The sequence below is a fragment of the Natator depressus genome, chromosome 14 (genome assembly GCF_965152275.1).
Source record: "Natator depressus isolate rNatDep1 chromosome 14, rNatDep2.hap1, whole genome shotgun sequence".
Classification (NCBI taxonomy): domain Eukaryota; kingdom Metazoa; phylum Chordata; order Testudines; family Cheloniidae; genus Natator; species Natator depressus.
The window spans coordinates 47,676,803-47,690,847 of NC_134247.1; the positions used below are offsets into that span (position 1 = coordinate 47,676,803).

Here is a 14,045-nt window from a genome sequence, read left to right on the forward strand (position 1 = left end):
CCCCTGTACAGCAGGGGCCAGAGACCTGCTCCAATAATCCCCAGAGCAGATCCTGGAGAAAACCAGCCAACTGTGAGTTAAACACGGCCAGTGGTGGAGAATCCACCAGGACCCTTGGAAAATAGCTCCAGGGGTTTATAGATTCATAGATACTAAGGTCAGAAGGAACCATTATGATCATCCAGTCCGACCTCCTGCACAACGCAGGCCACAGACCCTCACCCACCCACTCCCGCGAAAAACCTCTCACCTATGTCCGAGTTACTGAAGTCCTCAAATAGTGGTTTAAAGACTTCAAGGAGCAGAGAATCCTCCAGCAAGTGACCCGTGCCCCATGCTACAGAGGAAGGCGAAAAACCTCCAGGGCCTCTTCCAATCTGCCCTGGAGGAAAATTCCTTCCCGACCCCAAATATGGCGATCAGCTGAGCATATGGGCAAGATTCACCAGCCAGATACTACAGAAAATTCTTTCCTGGGTAACTCGGATCCCACCCCATCTAACATCCCATCACAGGCCATTGGGCCTATTTACCATGAATATTTAAAGATCAAGTAATTACCAAAATCATGTTATCCCATCATACCATCTCCTCCATAAACTTATCGAGTTTAATCTTAAAGCCAGACAGATCTTTTGCCCCCACTGCTTCCCTTGGAAGGCTATTCCAAAACTTCACTCCTCTGATAGTTAGAAACCTTCGTCTAATTTCAAGTCTAAACTTCCCAATGACCAGTTTATATCCATTTGTTCTTGTGTCCACATTGGTACTGAGCTTAAATAATTCCTCTCCCTCTCCGGTATTTATCCCTCTGATATATTTAGAGAGAGCAATCGTATCTCCCCTCAACCTTCTTTTAGTTACGCTAAACAAGCCAAGCTTCTTGAGTCTCCTTTCATAAGACAAGTTTTCCATTCCTCGGATCATCCTAGTAGCCCTTCTCTGTACCTGTTCCAGTTTGAATTCATCCTTCTTAAACATGGGAGACCAGAACTGCACCCCGTATTCCAGACGAGGTCTCACCAGTGCCTTGTATAACGGTACTAAAACCTTCTTATCCCTACTGGAAATACCTCTCCTGATGCATCCCAAGACCGCATTAGCTTTTTTCACGGCCATATCACATTGGCAGCTAATAGTCATCCTGTGATCAACCAATACTCCAAGGTCCTTCTCCTCCTCCATTACTTCTAATTGATGCGTCCCCAGCTTATAACTAAAATTCTTGTTATTAATCCCTAAATGCATAACCTTACACTTCTCACGATTAAATTTCATCCTATAACTTACTCCAGTTTACAAGGTCATCCAGATCTTCCTGTATGATATCCCGGTCCTTCTCTAAATTTATTAGCAAACTTTATTAGTACACTCCCTCTTTTTGTGCTGAGGTCAGTAATAAAAAGATTAAATAAGATTGGTCCCAAAACTGATCCTTGAGGAACTCCACTGGTAACCTCCCTCCAGCCTGACAGTTCACCTTTCAATAGGACCCGCTGTAGTCTCCCCTTTAACCAATTCCTTATCCACCTTTCAATGTTCATATTGATCCCCATCTTTTCCAATTTAACTAATAATTCCCCATGTGGCACGGTATCAAACACCTTACTGAAATCTAGGTAAATTAGATCCACTGCATTTCCTTTGTCTAAAAAATCTGTTACTTTCTCAAAGAAGGAGATCAGGTTGGTTTGGCACAATCTACCTTTTGTAAAACCATCTTGTATTTTGTCCCATTTACCATTGACCTCAATGTCTTTACCTACTTTCTCCTTCAAAATTTATTCCAAGACCTTGTATACTACAGATGTCAAACGAACAGGCCTGTAGTTACCTGGATCACTTTTTTTCCCTTTCTTAAAAATAGGAATTATGTTAGCAATTCTCCAGTCATATGGTACAACCCCTGAGTTTACAGATTCATTAAAAATTCTTGCTAATGGGCTTGCAATTTCGGGTGCCAAGTCCTTTAATATTCTTGGATGAAGATTATCTGGGCCCCCCGATTTAGTCCCATTAAACTGTTCGAGTTTTGCTTCGTAATATTTACCTCCATATCCTCATTCCCATTTGTCTTGCTACCATTATCCCTAAGCTCCTCATTAGCCTTATTAAAGACTGAGGCAAAGTATTTGTTTAGATATTGGGCCATGCCTAGATTATCCTTGACCTCCACTCCATCCTCAGTGTTTAGCGGTCCCACTTCTTCTTTCTTGGTTTTCTTCTTATTGATATGGCTATAGAACCTTGTACTATTGGTTTTAATTCCCTTTGCAAGGTCCAACTCTACTTGACTTTTAGCCTGTCTCACTTTATCCCTACATGTTCTGACCTCAGTAAGGTAGCTTTCCTTGCTGATCCCTCCCATCTTCCACTCCCTGTATGCTTTCTGCTTTTTCTTAATCACCTCTCTGAGATGCTTGCTCATCCAGCTTGGTCTACAACTCCAGCCTATGAATTTTTTCCCCTTTCTTGGGATGCAGGCTTCCGATAGCTTCTGCAGCTCTAACTTAAAGTAATCCCAGGCCTCCTCTACCATCAGATCCATAAGTTCTTCTGTCCAATCTACTTCCCTAACTAATGTCCTTAATTTTTGAAAGTCAGCCCTTTTGAAATCAAAAACCCTAATCACAGATTTTTGTTTATCCTTCCGTTCAGTTTGAACTGAATTAGCTCACGATCGCTCGAACCAAGATTATCCCCTACAACCATTTCTTCTACGAGGTCCTCACTGCTCACCAAAACCAAATCTAAAATGGCATCCCCCTTGTTGGTTCAGCAACTACTTGGTGAAGGAATCCATCAGCTATCGCATCTAGGAACATCTGAGCCCGATTATTATTCCTAGCACTCGCCCTCCAGTCTGTATCTGGGAAGGTAAAGTCTCCCATGATCACACAGTTTCCATTAGTATTTACTTCATTAAAAACATTAAAGAGGGCTCTGTCCATATCCACGTCGGATCCCGGCGGTCTCTAGCACACCCCAAGCACTATCCCAGGGCAGGCTCGAGTAGTTTTCTTCCCCCATGTGATTTTTGCCCAGACGGACTCTGTCTTATCCATTCCATCGCTTTGTATTGCTTTACATTCGACCTCCTCATTGATGTACAATGCTGCTCCACCACCTTTACCTTCGTTTCGGTCTTTCCTAAACAGCACCTACCCTTCCATACCCGCACTCCGGTTATGACTACTATTCCACCACGCTTCTGTTATCCCCCTCACTGGCAAAATTTGGCGCCTTATCTCCAGTCCAGCTGAGCAGCACCCGGCCTCTCACACCGGCAGGGTCCGACGCTGGTTGGCGGGGTCCGGGCCAGCAGGGGCTGTGGGGTGACTGGGCGCCCGGCCCGTCACACAGGCGTGGTCTGAGGTTGGCAAGCAGGGTCCGGGCTGGGCGCGGGGTCCTCTCCTGGGGAGACAGAGGAAGGTTTATTCCGTGTTCCCGATTTCACGGTGTGACACCCCCCTTCACCACCACCCCGTGGGGTTTCCCAGCTCCCGGAGCCCCAGACCGAGTCTCTGGGGGCCCTGCCCAACGGACGATGGCTCCGGCGGCTGCTAACCCCGAGCCCAGCCCCAGCCGGCCTGGCGTCGGGTGGGCACAGAGGGACTGGCCGCCCCGGCTGGGTTCTAGGGAGGCGGCTGCGTGGGGCGGGTGACCGGGACCAGCAGACCAGGGGCAGGGCCCAGCCAGCGAGGGACCCCCGCTACCCCCCGGTGTACCCACAATGCACTGGGGCAGGGCAGTCCCCGGCGGTGGGGGGAAGGAATCGGTCCCTGGGGTCACTCACTGGGAGTCGGGGTGAAGCCGCTTCTGCCGGAGTCTGAAATGGAAGCAGAGAGCCCGAGCGCGTCACGACCGGGCACGAGGGGGGGGAGGGCTGAAATGGTTGGGGGGCCCCTCGTCCCTCCAGCAATCCCGGCCCCACCTGAACCCCCGCTTCCTAGTGACCCCCAACTCCACCCGCCCCGCGGTGATCCTGACCCCAGCCCAGCTCATCACCCGTCTCTGCCGAGGCAGGAACCCGCCCCACCCCACGCCACAGCCCCTTGCCCTGGGGCTACCCACTCCACCCCATGGCCCCGTGACCTGGCACTGCCCCACCCTCCCAGAGGAGATTGGCACCCTCTCCGTGCCCCTCCCCAGGTTCTGCCTGATGGGAACCTCCTCCCCCGCCCCCGGTCGCTCCCTTACCCGAGCGCTTTCTCCTCCACGCCACGAAACCAGCCACCGCGGCACCAGCCCCAGTCAGCGCAGCAAGGCCGAGGGTGGCCAGGATCCCGGGGGCCAGGCCCCCCAGCTCCCCGGGCGCTGCAGGGACAGGGAGAGATGGTCACTGGGGCGAATGGGGGATTCACCGGGCGTCTGACTCAGGGCCCTCCCCGCTCTGTGTCGCTGCCCATGGGGGCCCGAGTGACCCCCCGCCCCGGGCAGGGGGACAAGGGCCAGGGTCCGGGTCACGCTGGAACCAGACAGCCTGGCCTGGGATCTCCAGCCGTGGCTGGCAGGGCCCTGAGCTGGCCCCAGGAGAGCCAGGATGGGCCGTTAGCCCCGGGCAGCCCTGGCTGTGTCCCTAAAGCGGGCAACACCCCCGCAGAGTCCGACTTCAGCCAGCCCCGCCACGCACAGCGGCCGCGAAAGGTGGGGGCCGAAGTCACAGGGCCCGGTCGGGGGGAGCTGGGCCGCGGGGCTGCCCCAAGGGTGCTCGGGAGCCAGCAACGGGGTCACTGGGACAGGCCGGGGCAGAGCCCAGCTGGGAACCTGGGACAGTTCCTGAGGGCTGGATTCAACCCACTCCCCGCTGCTCCTATCATGTGTGTTGCAGGGACACCGGGAGAGTCCCTCATCCGTGTGACGTTTCCTTCTCCCTCCGCTGAAAGGCACAGATGGGAACTGCTTGGACGGTTTCCATCCTAAAGCGTCACTTCTGCAGAACAGAAACGGTTCCGGGCAAAGGGTCGGTTTTAACCAATTTCCCCTTTTGGAAAAGTTTTGAAATTGTCAGACGTCCTGTTTCAGCGTTTTCGTGTGAAATCCCCTTTCTCAGCTCAAAACAACTTTTCAGCGAGACAAGTAAGTGAATTTACAGTAAATAAATGTTTTTTAAAAAAAAAATCGAAGGTCAAAACTGAAACCAAACATTTCAAATTTCTCAAATCAAAGTGTTTCCATTGACCTGAAGAGAAAGATCCTTCGGATTTTCAGTTTGTGAAAGTTTGAGATTCTCCCATCCTGCAGCAGGATGAAAAGCTGGAGAGTGTGGAAATCTCAGCGTTTTTCCCCAAAGCTGGGAGAACGGTTTCCTGCTCGGCTCTCGTCCGACCCCAGAGAGGAGCAAACGCGCAGCCATGGGGACAGAGGAGAGGGAGGGAGACACTTTCCATGCCACGTGTGGAATACGAGAGAGATTCCCTCAAACCACCAGGAACCTTAAACATGTCTCATCAAAAAGCAATGTAGAAAATCAGCACCTGATAGGTGGAGATGGACAGGGCTGGCCCCGTGCTGCAGAGACCTGCCGCAGCTCAGGAACGGACACGGGGATTGAGTCCCAAACAAAGCATGTGACCCCATCCTGGGTGGAGAAGGGGGATCATACATGTCCCTGACAGACACTGCGGGCCTCCGGCTTTTCCTCACACCTGGCAGCTCCCAGCTGGTGGGTCCAGCCAGCAAAGTGTCCTTGGGGTGAAGGGGCTGAGCCCAGATTGGTAACGGTATTGAAGTCAATGGGAGTTGGGCCCCTAAATCCTATAGCACCCAGCCCTGGAGCCCCAGCTGTGCCGGCCGTGGGGAGAGGGAACCCCAGCCAGTGCCTGACAGAGACTCCTGCAGCTTCCCTCCTTCCTGGCTAACCATGTAACACCAAGCTCCAGTTTCGACCAGGCTGGAGGCAAAAGCCTTCCCCCCGCGGGTAACGTGAGACAGGGTAATGGCCAAGCCCTGCTCAGTGGGGGCTGAGCTTGGAGATCTCGGGGTGAAAGGCTCCTGTTCATTGGGAAGGAGCCGTCCCAGCCCCCCCACAGCCCGAGGTGCCGACCCATGGGGCGCTGGACCCAGCTTGCTGCAGCCTGCTCGCGGGGGCACAGACCAGTGCGGTTTGGGGCAGGCCCCTTTCGGGGGGGGGGGGGGGCAGGGGGGAGAGACATCTCATTCTCCCAGCTGGGGAGCAAACCTGGCCAGCGTCCAAGTCCCTGAGAGGCCCGGCTGTCGGGAACCTCCAATCGGGGTAGGTGGGTGGGAACAGCGTGGGGGCCATGGGCGATGGGGGCACCTGGCTCCGGCTGCCAGGTCCGTGGGCGATGGGGGCACCTGGCTCCAGCTGCCAGGTCCGTGGGCATCACTCCGGTACCTGCCCCGGGCAGGAGATGCAGCCGGACGTGCTCAGCAATGGCTCACACTGGAGACCCGCTCGGGGGTGGTGCCAGCGGGGGTCCCACCCCTGCCCCGAGAGAGCCCATTACCCGTGGTCGCTAGCGCCTCCTGCAGGCCGTGGTGCTGCACTCGGCAGGAGTAGCTGTGCCCGTCCCCGCCCTGCTGTGGGATCCTCACGGACCTCTGGAGCTGGGACGGGTCGCTGATGGGGGCCGGCGGGGTCTCCTTCCCGTCCCGCACCCAGAAGACGCGGATGGGATGTGGGTCAAAGCCCCTGGGGCGGCAGGAGAGGGTGGCGGAGCCGTCAGGGGCTTCTCTGCGGGAAACCGAGACCTCGGGGAGACCTGTGGGGCGGGGCGGGCGTGGGGGAGAGAAAAGGCCACACAGTAAATTTGTTCTGCTCTGACTGTTAAGTCCTTGGTGCCTGGACCGAGGGGGACGCGCCACCTCCAACCCCCCCATTTCAGTGGTTACAGGACACGGACGTGTTTACACCCAAGGCCTAGAGAGCGACACGTCCCGGCGGCCTTATACCGAGCCGAACAGCCGGCAAAGGGGGGAACGGATGTAGCTCCGCTCCCAGACCCCGAGGGAGGTTCAGCCCTGCAGCCCCGGGCTGCCCCGCTCCCCTCGCGGCCCCGCTGCCCCCAGAACCGGCGCTCGGGCCGTGACTGCCCCACGGTTTTAGCACCATGAGCTGCCCTGTCAGCCCCGCGGAGCGGAAGCAGCGAAAGGGAACACCACCCCGGGCGCGGCGGAAGGGGGGCACAATTAGCGACTCCGTCCACGCCTCGGACGTTTGTCTTCACCGCGTTACTGCCCCCGGGGGACTGACCCGCCGAGGAGGAGAGGCACCTTCGGCCTGGCATGGCTCGGAGACACCCCACGCGGGAGCGAGGGGCTTCCCGGCCAGCTTAGCCCTCGGCTGCAGCCCCAAAGGGGGGCGGTGGTGGGGAGCCCCGTCTCAGGACATCCATGCTAGGGGCTCCCGGAGATGCTTTTCGAAGGGCACTACTCACACCGGTGCAAGGCGCTGTCTAGTGCAAATCAGGCCACACAGACACCGCTGTGGAGCGCCCGCTCCTGGGGGGCGCTGCCCCACAGGGGACATCCCTGCCCCCCCCGGGTTCCGCCATTTGCCCCCCCTTACCTGTGGTGAGCGCCGGCTCCCCCAGGCTGCTGTGCTCCACCCGGCAGGCGTAGCCGTGGCCCCACCGCGGGGGGATCTCCAGGGACTGCTGGATCTGGTAGGTGCCGTCAGTGTTGGGCAGGATCCCGCTGGTGTTCCTGGGCGACAGGATCTCCGCCCCGTCCCGCACCCAGGAGACGCGGATGGGACGCGGGTAAAAGCCCCTGGCGTGGCAGGAGAGGGTGGTGGAGCCATGGGGGGTGTCTCTGTAGGTCACTGACATCCCTGGGGGGACTGGAGGGGAGGGGAACACGTCAGTGGGGTGCAATCAGCCCTGAGCCAGGGCGGAGCAGTCTGCAAAGCCCTGAGGACTAGCGGCCACGGGAGCGAGAGAGGGGCGCTCACAGCTCCATCATCAGCCGGCGGTTCCCTCCGGCCCGTGCAGCCGGCTGCTCGGACTCACCCTGCCGTCCCAGGGCCTCCGTCCCGCCCCGCAGCAGGCTCCTCAGGGTGGCCACGCACTCCTCCTGCAGGAACTCCTTTGCAAACAGGGTCCAGCTGTGACCGGCGTCCCAGTAGAGCGTCTCGTTGAGGGCTCCGGGCGCCAGCGGCACCCACGCGGATTGGTTTCTCTCCAGGACGAGGAAATCCTGCCCGTCGAAAGCAAAGCGAAAGTGGCCTCGCACGGGGGCGTCCCCGCCCAGCGCACAGTTCACGTGGAGCTGCAGGGTGTGGATCCCTGGGGGAGAGACAGGGCGGAAAAACGGTGCAGGATATTGTCTAAGTGCCAGTACATCTACGGCCCCTGCCCGTCCCAGTCACTGCAGAACCTGAGCCCCTCCCCATCCCTAACGCACGTATCCCATCACCCTCTGCCACAGGGCTGGGCCATTGTCCCTGGGTCACAGATGGGGAAACTGAGGCCAGCGATACAGAGTGACTGGGCCCAGCTCACACAGGGCGTCGGGTGCATCCCGCAGAGAGCCCATCGCTCCCGATCTAAGTCCAGAACGGGGTGTCCGGCCTCTGCGGAGAATCCCCTGCACCCCTGGCTGAGCTGGGCCCAGCGGGAGTTACTCCCGGTTAAAATTAGCCCCTTTGAGTCTGTCTCGCTGCAGCCACCAGATCTCGCTCGGGGCGGCTGGGATTCAAGCTCCGTCTGCACTCGGAAATCCCGGCCCACGCGGTGTGACAAAGTGGGGGAGTTTCTTGTTTTTCCTTGTTTCCTATGGGGGATTTTCTTGGTTTTCCTATGGGTTGCATGCAGAGGGGGTGGGACTCAGTTTCCCTCGGTGCTATGGGCTTAACGAGGTGATGGGAGAGGGGGTTTGTTGTTACAGAGGACCGGCGAGGGAACTTGGGACCCCAACCACTGGCGTGGAGAATGGAGACCCCAGCGACTGGTGACCTGGCTCAGGAGTCCCAGCCCGGTCTGGCCAGTGGAGGGACAATGGGCTGTGAAGAGAGGAGAGGAGGCCCAGGGGACCCTGTTTACGACCCTGTTTACCTGGAGAGGAGACAATGGACGGGGGGCCTTGGGGCCAGTGATAGCAGATGCCCAGCTGGGAAGCAGGGGGGCTCGCGGCTGGAGAGAGGGAGCAGGCAGGGCCCCCCCGGATGCAGGGGAGACTGGGATGTGCTGTGCTGAGGGAGGCCAGGTCTGATGCCTGGAGAGTTTCCCGTGCTGGGTTCAATGCTCAATAACCCTTCCTGTTTTACTCTAGCTGAGAGTCACTCCAGCCTAGAGAACAGGGGGGCAACATCCCCTTCGGGGGGGTGGAGGCCCTGGGGGTCCAGAGAAAGGGGACTCCCTGAGGGGGCCCACGACAGAGACAGGAATGCTTTAGCTCAGAGAAGTGCGGCTCCAGGAGGTGGAGGGGCTTAACCCCGAGAGAGAGAGAGTGGGCCCCTGGGAGAAGGGCTGTCGCACTGAAAGGGGCACCCCCCCATGGGGCCAAGAGTGGGCACGATCTGTGAGTCCGTGACACACGGGTACTTACAGAGTGGGATAAGTCACTGCACAGATCCCCCACCCCATCCCAGGTCCTGGTTCCCAACCAGCCTCTGGCCACAGAGACCTCTAGGGAGCAAAAACTCGGCCACGCTCCTGCCGCTGCCCTGATTGGCTGCTCTACCCCCGGAGGCGGGGCAGTGGGGAAGGGCAGCCAATCAGGGCTGGAAAGCTGGTGCAGGCTCCCGCGCCCTGGGGCTGCCGGAGGTGAGGTTGTGGGCGCTGGGAGCTCGGCGCGGGGGCAGCGCTCACCGCCGGTCTGGTTGTGCTGCGCCATCCACCGGTGAGTCACCACTCGGGAGATGGCCTCGTAGAGCCTGAACTCCTCGGTCTTCTTCCTTAAATATCTCACTCCAACGGCCTGCACCGCCCACTCCTTCAGGGGTTTCAGCTCTCGGGTGTCGCTGCTGTAGGAGGCGAGCTCCAGACCGTCCAGCTTGGCGAGCATGAAGAACCTGTGAGTCCCGCCCAGCTCGTTCAGCCCGGTGATCAGGATGTCCAAGCTGTGGGGCTCTGGACCAGCGGGAAAGACAAGTTAAGGACCCTCTTATCCCTTTACCCAGGGGAGGAGGGTTTGCCCCCATGGGTCAGGCTGAGCCCCCATCTCCAGTCACACCCCATTCTTAACCCCCGTCTGCTACCCTGAGCGATAGGGCTTGCAGAGAATCAGTGGAAAAGAGGATGCAGCAGCCATGGGGGTCAGAGCAGTGGGGCATGGCTGTCCCCAAACCTCACCCATAATGCCAGAAAAACCAGAATTTTCTGCTAAAATGTTCAGCGGTGACATACTGAGCAATGTCAATGTGTACCATTTCCATCATTAGGATTCAGAGTTAACACACCCATTGAGATGAATGGGGCAGCTCAGCCCTCGCAGGGCTGTTGTCTCAGGCTGGCTGTATCCAGTGAGAAACCCTCCTGTCGGGGGTGACAGCTGGGAGGTTTTCTTGGCCCAGAGTTACAGGGCCAGGAGTTTTATTGTAGTTAGAAATGGGAGCGGAGAATGGGAAGAACCTGAGGGAGCTGCCAGAGAAGGGCTGTCACTGCCAGTGCCCCCATGGGCCTGCTCAGTCCAGACCCTCTGGGGAAGGGGGGCATTAGAGGCAGAGGAGCAGAGCCCCCGGGAGAGAGAAACCCCCTGGGCTGAGGGGGAGTTGGGTGACTACGGCACGTGGTGAGGGTCGAAGACGCCCTCTGTGGAGTGGCACAAAGCCGCCTCCGGAGGGCCAGAGAACACAGCCGGGGCGGCAACAGGGGCTGAAGTGGATGAGGGACAGTTTGGTGGTTAGGGGGCCAGGTTGGGACTCCGACAGGTGCCAACGCCCTTAACTCTGCCCCCTCTGTGAATGCCGGGTGCTACACACACTAACTGCAGGGGCACCGGCTGATTTTCCCTACGTCCTAAAGGTGTTGGGGGTCCGGGGGGAGCAGGAGTTCCTGTCTGAAGATGGACGGATTAACCCTTGTCCCGACTCTGTGACATGAGCAGCATTATCCTGCGGGTCACAGCTCGGCCACCTCTTCCCGGGTTGTCAGGAGGCCAGCACACGGCACCTCCCTGACCCCTGGGCCACCCCCAGCCACATGTTGGGGTCCTTCTCCAAGCCTCTCTGGCGCTAGGGCTTGTCACAGCCCCCCCCCCCCCCCAGTGCCCTCCAGCGGCCAGCCACACCCCAACGGGACACGAGCGAGAGGCAGGTTTCAGAGCAGCAGCCGTGTTAGTCTGTATCCGTAAAAAGAACAGGAGGACTTGTGGCACCTTAGAGACTAACAAATTTATTTGAGCATAAGCTTTCGTGAGCTACAGCTCACTTCATCGGACGCATTCAGTGGAAAATACAGGGGGGAGATTTATATACCCAGAGAACAGGAAACAAGGGGTGTTGCCAGACACACGGTAACCAGAGTGATCAGGTGAGGTGAGCTATTATCAGCTGGAGGGGGGAGGGCGGGAACCTTTGATAGTGATAATCAAGGTGTGCCGTTTCCAGCACTTTACAAGAACAGCAGGAGGGGGAATAAACCCAGGGAAATAGTTTCACTTTGTGTAATGACCCACCCACTCCCAGTCTCTATTCAAGCCTAAATTAATTGTATCCAGTTTGCAAATTAATTCCAACTCAGCAGTCTCTCGTTGGAGTCTGGATTTGAAGTTTTTTTGTTGAAGAATTGCCACTTCTAGGTCTGTAATCGAGCGACCAGAGATTGAAGTGTTCTCTGACTGGTATATAAACCCAGAAGTCACCTGCTACAGGACAGGCCCAACAAAGAAAATAACAGAACGCCACTAGCCATCCCCTTCAGCCCCCAACTCAAACCTCTCCAGCGCATCATCAAGGATCTACAACCTATCCTGAGGACGACCCATCACTCTCACAGATCTTGGGAGACAGGCCAGTCCTTGCTTACAGACAGCCCCCCAACCTGAAGCAAATACTCACCAGCAACCACCCACCACACAACGGAACCACTAACCCAGGAACCAAACCCTGCAACAAGTCCCTGTGCCAACTGTGTCCACATACCTATTCAGGGGACACCATCACAGGGCCTAATCACATCAGCCACACGATCAGAGGCTCGTTCACCTGCGCATCCACCAATGTGATCTATGCCATCATGTGCCAGCAATGCCCCTCTGCCATGTACATTGGTCAAACTGGACAGTCGCTACGTAAAAGAATAAATGGACACAAATCAGACATCAAGAATTATAACATTCAAAAACCAGTCGGAGAACACTTCAATCTCTGGTCACTCGATTACAGACCTAAAAGTGGCAATTCTTCAACAAAAAACCTTCAAAAACAGACTCCAGCGAGAGACTGCTGAATTGGAATTACTTTGCAAACTGGATACAATTAACTTAGGCTTGAATCAAGACTGGGAGTGGATGGGTCATTACACAAAGTAAAACTATTTCCGCAGGTTTATTCCCCCTCCCCACCCCCTTCCTCAGAGGTTCCTGTCAACTGCTGGAAATGGCCCACCTTGATCATCACTACAAAAGGTCCCCCCCCCCCCCGCTGGTAATAGCTCACCTCACCTGATCGCTCTCCTTCCAGTGTGTACGGTAACCCCCCTTGTTTCCTGTTCTCTGGGTATATAAATCTCCCCCTGTATTTTCCACTGAATGCGTCCCATGCAGTGGGCTGTCGCTCAGGAAAGCGGACGCTCAGGTAAATGGGTTCGTCTCTCAGGTGCCACGAGTCCCCCTGTTCTTTCTGAGTTAGGGGCAGCGGCTCCCAGGCCCGTCCTCCCTCTGCCAGTCCCCCGCCCCAGAGCTAGGGCCCCGCCCCACCGGCCAGTCTCCACAGCGCCGCGCCCCCCGCACAACCCGCACCCCAGGCCTGCCCCCAGCGGGGTCCCCGCTGCCCGTCACCCCCAGCCCCCTTCGCCCGCCAGCCCCGCCCCTGCTGAGCGCCCCGGACCCACCCTGTGCCCCCTTAGCCAGGGGCTGCCGGAGGGTCCCAGCCAGTCCCGTCCCCCCACCCCAGCCGCGCACCCGCAGCGGCTCTCGGCGACTCCCCACAGGCCCCGGGCCCCTGGCCCCTTTCCCCCCCCCGGGCCAGCGTCCCGGCCGCGCCCTGCGGGGAGGGACCCCCGCGTCCCGGGCCAGCCGCGCTCTCCCACGGCCGGCCCCAGCGCAGCGTCCCCAGCGCCTGACCCGCCGACGGGACGGGACCGGCCCCGCGGGGCGTTTCTCTCCCGGGTTTCCAGCCGGTCCTCCCGGGTCTGCTCGTCCCCCCCGCGCCCCACTTACCCCCCGCCGCCGCCAGCGCCCCCCAGCACAGCCCCAGGGCGAGGGGCAGCGCCATGGCACCGCGGCCGGGTCTGCCCACAGCGGCAGGGGAGAGCCCGCTCGCCCAGCCGGCGCCCAGCCCGCCCCGGTCACACGTGGGGCCGGCCCCGGCCAACGGGGCCGCCGGGCGGGATCTCTGGGCGGAGCTCCGCGCGGCCGGCGGAACCGCCTGCTGCAGGCGAGCGCCGGGGGGCTCATCCCCCCGCCGCCCATCAGCCAATTCGGGGGGCGCACGGCGTCCCTCCCCCACGGGCCCCGGCATCCCTGCACCCCTCAGCTCTCTGTCCCCTGACCTGGGGTTTGTGTGTGCCCCATTCCACCCATACCAGGGTCCCCTGTTTCCTTCCCCTCCTGGGGTTCGGTGTGTGCCCCATTACCCGTATACCAGGGACCCCCATTCTCCCCCACCAGGGGGTTCTGTGTGGCCCATTCTCCCACCCACCAGGGGGTTCTGTGTGGCCCATTCACCCTGGGCAGGGCCCCCCAGTTCCCTTCCCCACACGGGTAGATGGGCTGGTGGGTTCGATCCGGGGCAGTGGGGACAGGGCGGGATACCAGGGTAGATGGGCCCCTTGGGATACATTCCCGTACACTGAAGTTCATGCTCCTAGCAGCAGCCCCCACCCCGGGGAGCTTCCTGCCTGGCTGAGGGGCCCAACACCTGCTTGTCTCCTCCTGATCGCAATCAGGCCTCCACCCAATCCGTGGCCTCCATCCCCCTG

General features: G+C 58.4%; 1 protein-coding gene across 1 annotated transcript; it reads right to left on the reverse strand.

Annotated features, from left to right (window-relative positions):
* Positions 1 to 604: 604 nt before the first annotated feature.
* Positions 605 to 13,390, reverse strand: LOC141997993 (class I histocompatibility antigen, F10 alpha chain-like). Its single transcript, XM_074970597.1, has 8 exons — positions 13,285 to 13,390; positions 9,774 to 10,034; positions 7,974 to 8,249; positions 7,532 to 7,804; positions 6,471 to 6,725; positions 4,201 to 4,317; positions 3,797 to 3,829; positions 605 to 3,414 (listed from the first exon to the last, which is right to left on the reverse strand). The coding sequence occupies exons 1-8, from the start codon at positions 13,337 to 13,339 to the stop codon at positions 3,356 to 3,358; spliced, it is 1,329 nt and encodes a 442-aa protein (XP_074826698.1). The 5' UTR covers positions 13,340 to 13,390; the 3' UTR covers positions 605 to 3,355.
* Between the last annotated feature and the right edge of the window lie 655 nt (positions 13,391 to 14,045).